This window comes from Rhopalosiphum padi, chromosome 3, assembly GCF_020882245.1.
Source record: "Rhopalosiphum padi isolate XX-2018 chromosome 3, ASM2088224v1, whole genome shotgun sequence".
Taxonomy (NCBI): Eukaryota; Metazoa; Arthropoda; class Insecta; order Hemiptera; family Aphididae; genus Rhopalosiphum; species Rhopalosiphum padi.
This window is the reverse complement of record NC_083599.1, coordinates 62,267,201-62,284,703: the sequence shown is the minus strand read 5'-3', so window position 1 is coordinate 62,284,703 and position 17,503 is coordinate 62,267,201. Positions and strand designations below refer to the sequence as shown.

The following is a 17,503-nucleotide window of genomic DNA, read 5'->3' as shown; positions in this document are numbered from 1 at the left end:
AAAAAATGAGATAGACTATGCGAGCATTAAATAAAATTGATATTCTTTACTTTTCTCACGCTCAACGCCACTGGTCAGTGTTCACGTTTTTAATTTCCTAGCCAAATTGTTCAAAATTGATGCACAAAGTATAGATGTAAATAACCTTAAAATGCTTTAAATCATCTTTTGTTACCATCTAAACGCATCTACAAACACATTTCACTAAATGTTACTTTTTTACGCCCACTGCATTTTGTATATGATTTTTATAAATGACGCATTTTTTATAATAATCTAGTTGATGTATATAAACATTGAACAACCATAATGTGATACATACAATCAATACACCTATTATAGATACTTCTCTCAAATAATATTTCTACTATACTATAATGGAAATAAAAAATTTATATTAATTCTAAATAAAGTACAGACAAAATATAACGGAAAATCTTTTATTTAATCAAGGTTTTTTTAAATTAAATTTTAAGTAAATGGCAATAAATAAAAATCTGGATACAAAAAAATTTATCACTTAGTTAACTGTGGAACTGCTACTTAATTTTAAAAAAAAGTTTAATACCTTATTCCCACTAATTTAACTTTTGTCTTATAAACAAATTAATTTCAATAAGATAATTAAAAAAATAATTCATTAGTAAAAAGAAACATAGTGTTATCTTTTATTATGTGATAACATTTATTCGACAGTTTTGAAGTAGTCCTTGGATTTTGATGGGTTAATGGTCTTGCTACCTGGTTTCCAGTTGGCTGGACAAACTAAAATACAAATAAAATAAATTTATAATTCTAGAAAATCTAAAATTTGTTAAAAGGCATACCTTCTCCATGTTCATCAGTATATTGGAATGCTTGAACAAGACGCAAAGTTTCATCGACAGATCGTCCAACAGGCAAATCATTGATAGTAATTTGTCTCAAGTTTCCTTTATCATCGATGATAAACAAGCCACGGTATGGTATTCCAGTAGCTTCATTATAAACTTGATAGTCCTTGGCAATAGCAGCAGACTTATCAGCCAACAAAGGAATTTGCATTTTACCTAAACCGCCTTCATTACGAGGAGTGTTTACCCAAGCCAAATGACTGAAGTGGCTATCGCAAGAGGCTGCAATTAACTGACAATTGATAGCAGCAAATTCATTAGCACGATCAGAGAACGCAATTATTTCAGTTGGGCACACGAAAGTACTAAAAATAAAACATTTATTATTATACAATAATTATACAATAAAAAGAAATATAAAATAAAATATATATTACAAGTCCAATGGATAGAAAAATAAAACAACATATTTTCCTTTGAATGATTCTAATGAAATGTCTTTAAACTCTCCATTGACAACAGCAGTACCCTTGAATTTTGGGGCAGGTTGTTCAAGTACTAACACCATTTTTCTAGAAAAAAAAGTTATAAATATATAAGAACCAATTGTATTCAAAATTTAAGTAAAGAGTCTCTTGTAAAACTAAATAATTCTTCTTTAACCCGCCAGTAGTCGCGTATGAGCGCGGCGCTCACTCGATTTCTATTTTTGCCACTACTGGCTTTAAATTAATTCTAATATTGTTGATATCTAATTAAACTTTATGTTATCATACCTAGGAATTTTTGTATAAAGAACATAACCCAATCCAAAGTCTTGTGCTAAAATGACAATGGATTGAAATGACCAGTCCCGACAAAAGTGAGTGCCACACTATATGTACTATAATGTAAATCCCGTTAATCAGGTTCAGAAACAAAATCAGATTCAGAATAAATAATTGTAACTGATCTGTGCCTATGTATTGGAATTTTTTAATAATAAATAATCATAGCGATCCTAATTAATTATTCATACTGGAATTTTCACTTACACTTTGAATAACAACTTTTAATAGTAAAAATAGGAGAAGTGAGCCTAATACGCGCCTAATTGTGTTACAAATACTAACGCGCCTACTAACGGGTTAAATTATAATATGTATAATAGTGATCGTAATCAAATATCAGATAAAATACAGACTATATAATAATAGCTTTTTCTAAATAATACGCATGTTTATAGCTGCAATATAACATAAAACAAATATGTAGACAATACATGCATATCATTTTATGTAAATACAATTTAATATTGTAAGTTAATATACTGTTTAATGTACATGCAAAGAAATTATTATAAAGAATATTAATGAAAAAGATAAAATAATAAAATATTATGAAATAGAAGAAAAAAATATTTGAATAATAAATTATTTTGATTACATTTTTTAGCCTAGTCAATTATTTTATAATTTTACTGCACTAGATAATCACAATTAAATAATATTGTAATTTATTGATTATATTAAAACTGTAGATTATGAAGTCATTAAGCTATATTTTAATTCTAATTCTTCTAAATAAAATTACAAGCAGCACTGATTACAAAATATGATTAAAATTATTTAAAATAATTACTTCGTTATTTCTAACATAAATTACTATGAATAAAAATAAAATGAACCTATTACACCACTTAGTAGTTAGGAATTTCCATATTGAAATAGATACTAGGTTTAAAATTAACAATTTATATGATCAACATAAAAATTAAATGTCAGAGTAAAATAAAATGTTAACAAAAAAATTTATCTTTTTTTAAATCAAGTATAGTAGATATATTTAATATGTACATTTTGTACTTCATACAACATATTATTCAAATAACAATTATTTGTTTTATAAGACCCTATTTGCATTTTGATAGTAAAAGTAATTAATTCTTTAAACAAACATAAAACGATAGGTACCTATTGTTTTTTTTTCTTATTAACTATATAACCCTTTACTTAATATTTTAAAATTCTTAAATCATAATATGTTATTTACTAGATCAATACTCAAAAATATTATCTCATTTAAGTGAAGTATGATTCACTTGAGATCATGTAATACCAATAATGTAAATAAAAAAAAATGTCATATCGACATCAGTACAGTTATTTATTTATTTAATAATAGTAATCAGTGTCGACCAAGATAAACAGACATATAGTAACAATAATTATTAACGTACCTACACAATTAAAAAGTCAAGCTAAAACGAAAATAATTTAAATACCAAATAGACATGAAATAACACATTAGTGACGCATAAATACATAATAATGATTGCACAATATGAGTACATAAGCACAATAAGTTAATTTGCATAAGCAAACAAGTCAATCGATCAATTGTACATTTTTCGGCGGTGGTACTTAATAAATTAAGTAAAATAAGCTGATCGCAGAAATTATTTACGAATCACGCGATAATGCCGTAGCCGAGTCGCGCCCGAACAGAGATACATTATAATATTATTATAATGACAATTATCGCGACAGAGACTGCGGCGATAAAACGTGCACAGCCAACATGTCGGCATCGTTGTTACGCAATCGGTCAAAAACGATGATGGGAAAACATGCGACATGCGGCGTACGACACAGAGGTCGGGGACCCGGGCAAAACACCGAAAAACATCGCCGGACCTAAAAGTCCACAATTTAATAGGATCGTAATATTTACCTGCGGTTTTTGTTGCGACGAAACTCGTGAAAATCGACAAGAAAAAACTGTTGTCTGCGTATGGCGAGCGATGTGTACGTACAGAACGGACGCCGGCGAAACGAATGATTGAACGCGAAAACGATCGGAACCACCGGAATGCGGATTGTGTACGGCCGATTAAAATATTACGGGCGCTGGTGTCGTCCGTGGTAGTAAGTGCCTGTTCGTGCGTAAGTCGCGCACCCGCGCCGACATGCAACACCGCCGCCCAAGCAAGCTGCGTAGTATGTTGGACACGGAATATCGACGGCACGTTCAACCGGTTTGAAGTTATTTCCGCGACTCGTCGGCGGGACGTGGGTGCGGGGTACGGGTGTCGGATAATAATTATTGGATTGTTTGGATTGTCGTGACCGCTGAACTGAGCAATTACCGCGGTTGTGTAAATGTATTAATTCGTACCGTACGAACGTACGAATATCTCCTTGGCGACTTGGCGTAATTATTATCGGAATAATTCGGCAGGCGAACACGACGGTCTCCGATCTCCGTTGTAATCGTTGTACAAAATATTATACATAATTTTATGTATTATCTACATAATATGTACTACATATTACATTGTAACTTACGGTTCATACGAACCCACTGCTGTCTACATTTTTTATAATAATATTATAATTATACAATTATTGTTTACGTTCGTGTAATAAAATTGCGTATCGTTATGTATATAATATCGTTAAATCATTGTGATATGCGATTAAATACAATTATAAACAATATTATAATACTTCTGAACCTCTGTGTAGGTACTATTACTACTATTTTGTGGTGAATGAACACTAAATAATAAAATTAAATCAAGAATTGAGGAAAAAATTCGCTAGTACCTATGAAGTCAATATTTATAATAATTAATGATAATTTGAGCTCGGATTTAAATTTCTTCAAAATTATCAACATTGCCTTAAAAGAATAACTCATATTTTTTTGATAGGCAGGCAAGCCACGAATATTAAATACTTGACATTCTTAACATTTTTTTTAACTTCACTAAACCAACAAAAAAAAAAAATACCGAACGTAGGCACACATAATTTTAATTAAATTTAATGTTTCTATCGCATTATATTGCCTTACTTATACGTGTACAATTTCTTAAATATTTTTAGCATATTTTTATTTTATATTTTTTATAAAATTCATTTTATTTTTTTTTTATTAAATTTAGGTAATATTAATTTTTATTATTATATAATTTATAAAATTATCAATATTATAGAATTATTCTTAAAGATGTTTTTATTGAAATAAATTTAATTTGCCCGTGTCGTATTATTTCCTTAATTTTTTATATTGGCGATTTTTTCCAACTGGCAATTACCATAATTTATTATGGAGTTGACTACTGGGCAATTTGTGTGGAATTACTGGAATAGTGGAATTCGGCAATTATTTTTAGTAACAAATATGATCACTGATTACTATTTATTATTACTTTATCACTGATATTATTGTCGATAAACTCATAAATTAGCACCTGCCACCTAATGAAGTAGTGTTAAATGCTACGTAGAGCAATTAAAACTTTGTCTATTTATGGATATATACGCAGACACAGATCTAGAAATTAAATAAGGGGAGGGGGCTAAATAAAAAAATTTATTTCAAGCCCATAAAAGCATAGGCATTAAGTTTAAGTTTTGAAATATTTTTAGTAGGCACCTAAGGCCTAAGGGAGGGCCCCCTTGTATCCGCGCCTGTATATATGGAATTCCATTCTAATTTGAACCCTAATCAAATGTCTATAAATAATAAAAATTATGTCTGTTTATTTTTTGATTTTTGAGTTGCCGTATGAATACTATTTATGAGGAACATTCTATTGAATTTTAAAACCATATTTATAAAAATTAAAGATTTTATATTTTTTTTAGAACAAAATACTTCTAAACTTTCTTTTATGAACTTATAATTTATAAAATTTAAATAATTAAATATTCAAAAAAAGGAATAGTACCAATAAATATGAATAATTATATTGTCAAGTTAAATTTTGAATCCTATTTTTAACTTTAACATGTATCTCATATTCTTTATAACAATAATGCAAATAAATTTTCAAGACCATTATTATCACTTGGAGTAATAATTACGTCATATTATATTTTGTTTCGCAAGTAATCTGTATACTGAGTACTCGTATATACCTATAGATTATAGGTACCTATAGTGTAGATATATATATATATATATATATATTATATATTGGTAATCTATATTGAATAGCCTAAAATGTCTCTATACATATATGATTTATATTAATTTATAGACTTATATCTTTACTCTCTACTCAGTCTCTACTTCTCTAGTATCTTCTATTTATAGTTCTATATTTGTTTCATTTATATTATTTTTCTATTTATTTCAAATAAAAGAAAATTAACAATCATGAACTAGTTAAATTACATTGCTATTATGCTAACTATTGTTTTTTAATACGTAAATGTTTTAATTACCAAAATACCAACCATAATTTGTTAACTAAAATAAAATTACTGAAAATTATTGGAATATTTTTTATTCGAATAATCAGTTGAAAATTATTCAAATATTTTTTATTCGAATAATATTGTTTTTGAATTATTCGAATAATTGTGAAAATGTGAAATAATCATTTGAATAAAAGTATTTTCTAAATAATCATCTAAATAAAATTGTATTCGAGTGATGCTCAACTCTGTTACATACTACATAAAGTTATGTACGTTAAGTACACATAACACATTATCGTGAAACGTAAGTTATGAATACAAAATATAAAATTGTTTTCAAAATTGTTTTAGATTATACTGTTAAGATTACAATGAGCTTTTAGAGTTTCTAACAGAAAATAGAGTAACAGTAATGATTCGGGGTCCTGATTAATGAGGCCTCTTTTAAAGAAATTTAATTTATTTCATAAAGATAAAAATAAATCTAATGCTAACGAACTACGAACATCAAACAACTAACAAAAAAAAATAAAATAAAACTGTAATAACCAAGATAAATTAATAAAAAAACAAATTAATCACCGACACATTCATCGTTTGACTGTGATTATTTTTCTGCATTTAAATAAATCTATATTTAATAATTACAGTAAAATAATAAAATGTATTTACAACTATAATAATTATACTCATCCTAATTTAGTTTGTTTAATGCATATTATGCACCTATGTGCATATTGGTTATTCCTTTGAAATTTGCCTATAATACCTATTTCTCACTTCTCTGTTTCTAGGTCGTCGCAAACAATATATAAGCCAATTCATAGACTGATGATAGTGTCACGATTGTAGTCTATCATAGACCATAGAACATAGATAGTGATTAGTGAATTATAGTTATACACTCATAGTTCATAAATCATAATGTTCATATTGTTCATAAATCATAAACGTTAGTCTGTGAACTGTGATGATATATTGATATGATAATACTTCTATGATTTTTCGGCAGCAACTGCTCGAGCTCGACCACTTAAATCTATTCTGTACTTTTCGTATTCTGTGGCTCAAACCTCAAACGTCGTATATAAAAAAAAATAGTTGGTTTTATCCATTTCATATATACATAATACATATATATGTTATCATATAGAATTCAATGGTTTTATTCATAGAGTAATATATAGAGAGGGCATTACAATACTCAATGGTTTTATCACACGATTATACTAAAAATTACGTCTTATTGTGTCTTAAAACTTAGCCAGGCATGCGCAGTATTGCAGTAATGACACCACGACTTCGTTGCGTTTTCTCGAAATAATGATCGACTACCTCCGTGGCGCCATCATCGCTAGTGTAAGTGATGATGATAATAATGATAATAATAATACTATAACCCAACGTCCGAACGCGCCATAATGCCATATTGACGATTGTGTTTTTTTCCGTTCTTCGTGAATTACCTCTGTCGGCGACTAGTATATCCAATTTTTATTTTTTTGTTCCCTTTCAATTTTTTCCTCGACCCATTCTGATTTTACGTGTTTGTACCAGTTGCGAAGGCCATAGGACAACGATATTATACCGGCACCGAACGCTATGGAAACCAGTGATAATATCCGTTTCGTCTTCGGCTTACTGGACAATATTAACGAGAACATCGAAGCAAAATCTACGGGTACATATATTATTATTATTATTATGTGTATACTTAGTAGGTAGGTACGTGAGGTAAATCTATTAAGCGACGCCAACCTTGATCTGTCGCCCTATTATCCTCTTCGATTGTGCCATTTCGATTTTAAGAGGACGTAGTATCCACATGTGTTGTTTCCGTCTTACACACTTACAACATAGCAAATTTTTATTCACCAGTTTTAATATTGTGCTGTTAGTTTTAATATTAGAGTGAACTGACCTATTATACAATTTTAAGGTAAGATTATTATTCAGAGCCCTACGTAGCCTTTTATTGATATTATTATTTTTAAGTAAGTTATGATCTTTTTGAAACTATACATTTTAAAATGATCATTACTTACTTAAAAATAAAAATATGAATAAAAGGCTTTATGGGGCCCTAGTATTATAACCTTACCTTTTAATTTTATAATAGAAAAATTAACTCTAGTATCAAAACAACAGCACACTATTGAAACTGAAAATTTGCTATGTCGTCCGTGTGTAAAACTGAGATAACACATGCGGGTTCTACGTCCTCTTAACATGATCACCTAACCTACAGAATCTAACTGTAATTATTTTCAAAACCGATTACGTTCGCGTTACGTCCATTAATAACACGTTATTAAACTCAATGTCCCTTGGAGTCGTATTCCATTAACAAAACAACAACGACGACCATCAGCCCTTAAATTAACTGCTTATTTGAGAAACGACCCAAAATATTGAAAATTGAAATAATGCATTGAATTTGCAAACATTAAAAAAAAAATATTAAATTTTAAGATGGTAGAACTAAAAATAAAAAAAAATCAATAAAATTAGGTAATTACAGTAATCTACTACTCCTTTTTGTCCTATCAATAAAGAAAAACAAATAATATTTCAATAATATTATTTTAGGTGTAATTAGGGCTGTATATGTGTATTTTAGAATAAATATGGACCTATAAAAATTGAGCCGCCCATTTATACCACTGAGAATCGTATTTAATAATTAGTATTTTAGCTTTTCAATTTCATTATGTAGAACCAGTAATAGCCAATCTGTATCTGTATCAACTAATTGTTTATGTCATTTCTAATGTATGTAACAACCAACAACAATAATAATATGGTACTATTTATAAGTTACATTTAGTTGGTATTTAAGTATTACCATTGATTAAGTATACACATTTAAAAATTGAAATTGATTTCAACAAAAAAAAATAAATAAATAAATACTCTATATCACAAAAGAATACATACAGCTCTTGCTTCTAGATAATTCTGTTAATAATCTTAGATACTCTGTTAAGCTGGTATACAGCTGTCATCAAAAACTAAAATGAATCAACAAGACCTGATCTACTATGTTTTATACTGGAGATGCACGAGAATAAATGAGTTTTTCGATCCACCATCATATGTGGTGTTCTCCTCTAACATAGAGTATTCTGTATATTTAATAAATTCTAAAAAAAAAGATTAAAATAATGTTATGTAATTTTTTAGAAAACAAAAAATATAAATAATATATTCTTACATATTTGGTAAGATTCAAAATTTATTGATAAATCCCTTTTGTTTTTTTTTTTCAGATGCACTAAGCTACCTTAATATAACAGAAATTAGAATTATAGTTGATAATAATTTAAAATCAAAAAATTATAAATTCTCAAACCATGGCCAAAGAGTAGTACATTTTATTCTATACTTGAACACTGAGTTGGGTAATTGTGAATGGGTTAAAGAAGATACATCGCTAAACCTCAAACGATATGTACACGGCAAACCCCTCTCTAATACAATTTACTATAAAGTTGTTGATGTATTAAATTTAAAACCATTTATATTCGAAACTATAATGTGTACTCCTTACAGTTTTTGTAGCGATTTAATTGAAATTTATTCAAATAAAATAAAAGCTATGGATGGACTTTCACAATTAGTTGCTACTGAAAAGCTAATTGTTGCTTTGATGAAATCTGTTAGACGTGCACCAGTAAAATCTAATTCAGAAGGTTTTGTAACAAATCATTTCAATCAAGCCATGCTAGTATTTGGTAAGGATAATTTACCTCATGATATAAGAAGACTTGATTTTGAAGACGAACAAAAAGAAATAACAAAGTATAATGGATTTCGAGTGAAAAGCATTTTTAACATTTTAATAGAAATTATTAAATTCAAAAGTATTCCTGATACTTACAGACTATATCCGATGTATAAATTAAAAACATTACGCTCTTCAGTTCCGTCAACAGATACTGGACATATTATGTTTAAAAAATTTTTTGATGTAATTATGTACAAGTGTATGAATATGTGCAATTTCAGCATTGATACTTGGCTTGCTTGGTATGAAGTGGAAGTTGTTGAAGAAGACACTAATCTACAAGCTACCATTGGCCATCTGTGTTATGAATTATGTAGTTTGATAGATAATGGAACTATTAATGAACCTGTATTAAGAGAATTCCAGCCAATTCTACGTAATATAGCCATAGAAAAGATTGATTTTAGCAATGTTGATACAACTAACATTGATGAAATGATTAAAGGTGTAGAGAATTCTTCCAGATTTCATATCAACAGTTGGATTAAAAAAATGATACAAAACCCAGATGTGTTTGTTCATAACAAAGCTATTCCAGTAATTAGCCATCATATAGACTGTATTGATTACAATTGCTTCAAAGCCATCCTTGATAGTGTTATGGCTTTTTATAAAAATGGAGGTGTAGTGTCCGAAGCCGCGGGAAATTTAATATTTAAAGGAATCAAACGCTTGGATGTAGAAGATAAAATGACTGTTCTAAAACAATTTCTTGTCCATTATGCTGATTGTACATTTTATATATCAAATGATTTTGATAAACAATTCCATTATGTTGCCCACAATGAGTATAATGAGAATATTGATCAACAAGTAAGTCATTCAAAATAATTGAAAAAAAGTATAAATATTTTTATTTATATAAAATTCAAAATTCATTTTTCTTATTTAATTTAATTATTTACAGGAATTATTATCCATTTTAATTTGGCTAATGATGCAACAACCAAAAAAAATATTGAATTTATTAATAGCGCAATATATAACCGGTATTTGTGGATTACGTCCTAAAGGTTTTGATTCTAAGAGATCGTGTTTACACCAAGGGATGGTTAGTATTCATTTATACATGGATTCTAGTTATATTTATCAAGAATACAAGAATTGGTTTTCTATCTATTCAAATTTATCAGATTTTGAACAAAGGCAGCTTCATCATTGGGTATGCTTTTTTTATATTAGCTGGTTAAAATATATTCTATTCAGGATAAAAGTGAACCACTCAGCTGGCTAAAACTAGTTATAACGGTATATCCTTACCCATAGATACATCACACCTTAAAGGTATGATGCTAGATGAATGTAATAAACTGCTAATAACATAAAACTGATCACCTTGTTATCTATTATTCATGTTTCTATATGTCATTTACACATCGGTTTTCTACCATGCATCTTTAGTTATTTCCAACGATTTAATGTCAATAAGGATTGAGCTTTATCCTTTTATGTAACTTCTATATTAATAATATAACACTATAATAAAACCTAAGTCTAGCAGTAATCATGACCGTAGCTGTAAACATAAGAGGTAATCAGTTTAGTTCATACTGTTAAACATTTGCATGTTTTTTTAGAGACATTAAATTATAATATACCTAATATAAATAATAATAATAAAAAAATTCTAACTTTAAATAAATACTGGCATATTATATTGTAATACATGTTTATTGACTTAGGATTAGATTGTGATGTGTATTATTACACATTATTATACTATAATTCTGCATTTATATATTTATTCATATTTTAAGTAAGTATTAAAAAATTGTAGTAGACCTCTTATTATGACGTATAGAAATGTATGCAGTAGACTGCATATGAAGGTAACATGTAGAAACATATTGCAGACTGCATACAATACAAACAAAAATACCATAAATCTTAGCTTTTGCCTAGGAAGCTGATGATGTCCTGCAAGTCAGTGCACATCAACAAAAGTGTTCACTCTTATCTTGAATAAAATATAGCACATAATATATTTAAAAGTACAATAACAATATATATGTTGTTAATATTGTTTATACAGATTTTAGGAGTTACCAAAAGACTACATTTCATGAAAACAGAAACATTTCTGACACATATCATAATACCTCTCTTAAACCCTTCACCAGATTATAGTCTTTTGAAATATTTGACATATTTAACTAAAGTGAGTATTTTTTTTTTTATAATTAAAAATAATTATTTAAAATGTCATTTTGGTAGTATCTTGTGGAAGACTGTCAAATTATAGTTAGCCACTTACATAGTTGGGATAAAATAGTTATACAATTGGCTACATTATTGGATCATGTACGTTGGGACATTCACAACTATTCACCTATTAGAGTCGAAATATGTGAATCGATCATTTCCACTATACAGCCTCTTCTGCACCATAATATACGTTCAAGACCAATTGATTTAGGTCTTCTAGGTAAATTATATATATTTTAGATTATATTATCAAAGATATTAATTTAAAGATTCAATTATTGACATTACTTTATATAATAAAAATTATTGTGTATATTACTTATATAGGGAGGACGGTACAAAATGTCAAACAAAGATTATCAGGGTTACACTTAATGACTCGTTCTCATTTCTTACGTTTGTGGACATCTGAATATATTACAATTGATGGAATGGATGAACAATTGATTATGACCGTACATTCACAGAGTCATATTTCATACTCTAATTTGAATAAATCATCAACTCAAAGAGCCCAAGAAGAATTTATTTTTAGCATTGCAACAGTAATTTTCTTGTTAAAAAATATATTATATTAGTTATTGGTTATTGAAATATTATTGAATATAATAACTGAAATATAAAAAATCAATCATTTAATTCCATTTTTAAAAAAACAATATGATTTTTACTTTAATAATGCTGAAATTGAAATAAATGATGTACATTTCCAATGGTTTTCATAATTTTATATTATTTTATAAAATTATCAAGATTTACATATTATAGTACAAAATTTAAAGCTAATTAAATATAAATTGTAATCATTAGGACAAGAATTTATATGCATTAGTATGCCTTTTTTTACAACTTCCTTTTACAGATTTAATTACTTAATAAATCACCCCATAACAATACATAGTATGATCTTCATTGTGTATATTTTTGTTTATTTTAATTATACAAGCTCTTAATTTCAATTTCATAAAACCATTGATAAAACTATGTTAAAAAGTATTAAATATAATAAGTATTTATTTAAATGCAAAACTAATAAAAAATATTTAGCTTACATATAATGTAATTTAATTCAATCTATTAAACAATTTAAGATGTTTCTCTTCACTTAATTTAGAAATTATCGATAAATTGTTTATTTTGTATTTTAGTATATTCTAACAAAATAAAATACATATTTTAATACTTTACATTGCATATAAATCCTAGCCTTGACAAATCACTTTTATAAAATTTTTTAATATCTTTTTAACAACTGTTACTGTGAAATCATTTGCTTTTATATTTATTATTAATTATGTGTATTTTTATAAAAATTTAATCTTTGTTACTATAGTTTATGCCAAAGTTCACATCGTATGAAATGAAAAGTTTCATAGCAAATTATTTAAGTTCAGCTAAACCTCCAAACCTTGTTGATGCATCATATTTCTTATTGGATTGTGTAATGAATTCTGTGATGAGAATTATCGTTTACTTGAAAACTGCTACACAAAATGAATCTTCCGATAACAGATGTGAATGGAACTATGTACATCGTGCTGTTATGGATTTTTTTACTGCTGTAAATGTAAGTATTATTTATTTATTTAATGTATAGAACATATATAAATGTAATTCATTAGCTCGCCTGGTACAATTTGAATAATATTATTTTATATAAATGATAATTACTGAACTAACAACATTGTTATGAATATTTATTTTTATTAAAAGTCTTATAAATTTGTTTTTTTTTATCTTAAATAAAATATAACGGAAGAGTAATAATATCAATGTGTAATATTACATCTTGATATTTGATATTTTGTGAGTAAATAATTATACTAGTAATTTAATACTACTATTACTTTTTGCTATAGTTAAAAATTATTTTTCTTAACAAAGTAATACATTTAATATGATACTAATATTATATAGTTATATATTTGTATAATGTGATACATTTTTTAGTTTATATTATTCTTATTAAACTAATAAAATATTTTATCTTTAGGCGTCAAAAATGTCTTGCATATATGATGAAGATGTTAATGTTAACTTGGCAATCAACACTATGACTAAGATTATAATGGTAATAAAACAGGTTGCTGATAGAGAAATGTCGTCTTTAACAGATATGTTATGTCGCTTAATTGAAGTAACACAAACTCGAATGACTGTTGAAGAAATTTCAAAAATTTTGTCTTTGTTAGCTTCTATAAAAGCTCAAAACTATAAAGAGTCATTGAAAGCTATTATGCAAGGATTGATGGATAAACTTTTACACAAAAAACAACTTAATGTTGGTAAAGAGATGTGCAAGTAAACAATATTTAATTTTTTGGTACTCTTTCAAATATAAACATACATTATGAATGAGTAAAAGTTTTAGTATTTTAATATTAAATGATATTTTTCAGTTATTATTACATACATTTGTTGTTTCACATGTTTATAGTTAATTATTATTATTTTTATTTAATAATTTGTTTTCCTAATTAGATCTCATTGATAAGATAACTAATAAGGGTTGACAATGAGCGAGGTTGTTATAAATATAATAACAATTAATAAAAAGTCACAACACTTAAATTAATTACATATTAAGTTGAATATGTCTAAATAATAAAACCTTAAAATATTCGTCTTTTATACTTAGCTACATTTATAATTAAAAATATTGGGTTACAACTTGTAAATAAACATCATTTTTAAATATGTATGAAATTATATTTAAGTAATCATTCCATTAAATATTTAAGAATTTTGTTAATCCTTATATAATATATATAATACATTTTATATAAATATATATTGAAAAATGTATTATGTTTTAATGTGCTTTGACTGATTATTGTCGTTTATACTATTTCTTTTTTGATATAATATTTGTCATATTTTTATGTTTTTATATATTATTGAATTATTCAGCATTTCTTTTATTATGTTATAAATTGCTTGTTTAAAGTTCCTAAATTAATATCAGCAGCTTAAATTTAATAAATCAAATATTATATATTAAAAATGACTTCTTGAACTATAAAATTTACAGTTGCACTGGTATTCTTATATTGATTATAAGTTATATTGTGTGTACAATTAATGAACTTTGAAAATGTATGAATAACTTGATTTTCTTGTGTAAACTATATAATATTATCAATATTAATTTTAATCTATACTTTATTTTTGTTTCATAACCTATTATTGTATCAAATGATGCTGATTAATAATAGTGGCCATAGTAGATAACAAAATTAACTAACTTCGACAATTATTTTTAATCTAATCTATTGCTGATAAGACATTGTATTGACATATTATTAACATTTTTTTGTGGTTCTATTTTTGTTAATTATTATTTTTATTTAGTATCTTAAGTTTATAATTAATGATTTAATTATACTTTCAATATGAAAGGTAAATGACAAAAATATTTATTTGTACTAAAACATGCCTACTGGGAAAAAAATCAATTTTAAACTTGTAAAACTGCATTATTGTATCATCATTTTTTAATATATAAAATATTGTTAGTTATATTACTTCTTATTATAATGCTTAAAAGAACACAGATGACAATTAGAGTATAATTTATGTATGAATTTGTATGCTATTTATCAAGATTATAATAATTTATCTTCATCATAATTTTATAATTGATTATTATTTTGTATTATAAAGCAAAAAATAGATTTAGTTAAACTAAATTATGGTTTAATACGACTAAACTTGAATATTTATTTATAATTTTATTTGTTTTACTTTTGGCAATTCTTAAACTTTTCATTTGAGCAATAGTATTACAAATAAAACATTAATAACTAGATTATAATTACAATTTCCCTAAAAATAGTATATATAATTATATATAAGATAAATAATAAATAATGTGTATTATAAATAACAATTAAGTTTTTGTATCAATTCTTAAATTATTGTGATACATAAGCTGGGGTTAACAATAATATAAAATGTTCTGATATAAAATTTTGCAAGTTTTAAATTCACGAAATAGTTTTCTAATATTGATATTAAACAGTCTTATCCATATTTAAAAGTATTTACTAGTGTATTTATTAATTTGTTTTTAAAATTAATGTACATTTCAAAACTTCTTGTTTAATATCAAATTAAATAAATATATTTTATCATTAACTGATTATTATTTGATTTTTTATTTTTTTATTATTATTTCATTATATTGAAAATAATAATTAGAGCCAACAATTATATGCCCTAAAAACCTATAAAATATGTATGCAATTAGGCCCTGAAAATTACTAATATATGCTTTAAAAAAGTTTTAACTTTTGTAGTTTTAAAATTATTTATCCAATTTATCAATTTAATAACGCACCACATAAGTATGAACCAGGATTGACGAGTACGAAAGGTACGATAAAATATAATATTACTTATTTATGTGATATTGTTATGCAATACCAATTGGACATTTCCGGTTATCGATTAAAATTAGTTATCTTACCTAATTTTATCAATAAGTTTAATTATTATCCATAAAAACTTTTATGAGTGAAATAAATAATTAGTGATTCTAGATTTGTCAAGTCTTAAAATCATAAATATGCTCTTAAAATTTACAAAATCTTAAAATATGTCCTGAAAATGCAAAATTATGCAAAATAAAATTTCATATACAGCATCATTGTTAGGTTATAAAACAAATGTTGGTATAAACTAGCTATTTTTTGACCAATAAATTAAAATATGTGATTGCATATAAGTGTTGGCCCTAGTTATAATAATGTACAAGTATTATAAATATTAATATAATTTATAAAGTTGAAACAAAAAACTGTGCGTTTAACAAGTACGCGCGGATGAAGTGAAACTTCTTTCAGTCATGAAACTGATATTAGGTGTGTATTGGGATAAAATAAAAATAACACACTTTACAATTTTATTTTCAATAGAACTGTATTTTTTAAAATTTTATAATTTATTTTAATAAGTATTTTTTTATTATTTATTTGTAACTAATAAAATAATAATAATATTAATAAAAGACCGTCGTCTTTTTTTTATACCCCCTGTAAAGAAGTTTCACTTCAATTAGATTCCATCCTTTCTATAATATTATTTAAATATGATAATTATTATTTTAACCCCCTATATAACAAGAATTTTATAATAATAATAAAATATATTATACATTATAAAAATATTTTTTATCAAACATTAAAAAATTTAAATTGTAAATGTATATGGTTGTTTTGAAAATATGTGTTATTATTTTAAAATCACTATAATTTAAGAGCACTTATTATAGATTACCCTTTATAGATATATTATAATTAAAAACATAAATGTCAAATTTCATAAAATTTAATAAAATAAAATAGTTTAGAAAGAAGTCATTGATAGAAATTATGTAATAGTAATTATTTGTATAATAAATTGAATAATAATTTTCAATTTGTGTGCAGTATTACCTAATATGGGTTATGCATTTTGGTGTGGTCATGGAAAGCATCAATGAAGCT

General features: G+C 25.9%; 2 protein-coding genes across 2 annotated transcripts; one reads left to right on the top strand and one right to left on the bottom strand.

Moving 5' to 3' along the window:
• Positions 1 to 424: 424 nt before the first annotated feature.
• Positions 425 to 3,730, bottom strand: LOC132924314 (peroxiredoxin 2-like). Its single transcript, XM_060988544.1, has 4 exons — positions 3,546 to 3,730; positions 1,271 to 1,405; positions 828 to 1,198; positions 425 to 765 (listed from the first exon to the last, which is right to left on the bottom strand). The coding sequence occupies exons 2-4, from the start codon at positions 1,399 to 1,401 to the stop codon at positions 686 to 688; spliced, it is 582 nt and encodes a 193-aa protein (XP_060844527.1). The 5' UTR covers positions 1,402 to 1,405; positions 3,546 to 3,730; the 3' UTR covers positions 425 to 685.
• A 3,539-nt stretch (positions 3,731 to 7,269) lies between these two features.
• Positions 7,270 to 17,025, top strand: LOC132926298 (uncharacterized). Its single transcript, XM_060990645.1, has 8 exons — positions 7,270 to 7,706; positions 9,295 to 10,625; positions 10,720 to 10,974; positions 11,845 to 11,970; positions 12,027 to 12,237; positions 12,345 to 12,562; positions 13,351 to 13,584; positions 14,011 to 17,025. The coding sequence occupies exons 1-8, from the start codon at positions 7,628 to 7,630 to the stop codon at positions 14,320 to 14,322; spliced, it is 2,766 nt and encodes a 921-aa protein (XP_060846628.1). The 5' UTR covers positions 7,270 to 7,627; the 3' UTR covers positions 14,323 to 17,025.
• Positions 17,026 to 17,503: the final 478 nt, after the last annotated feature.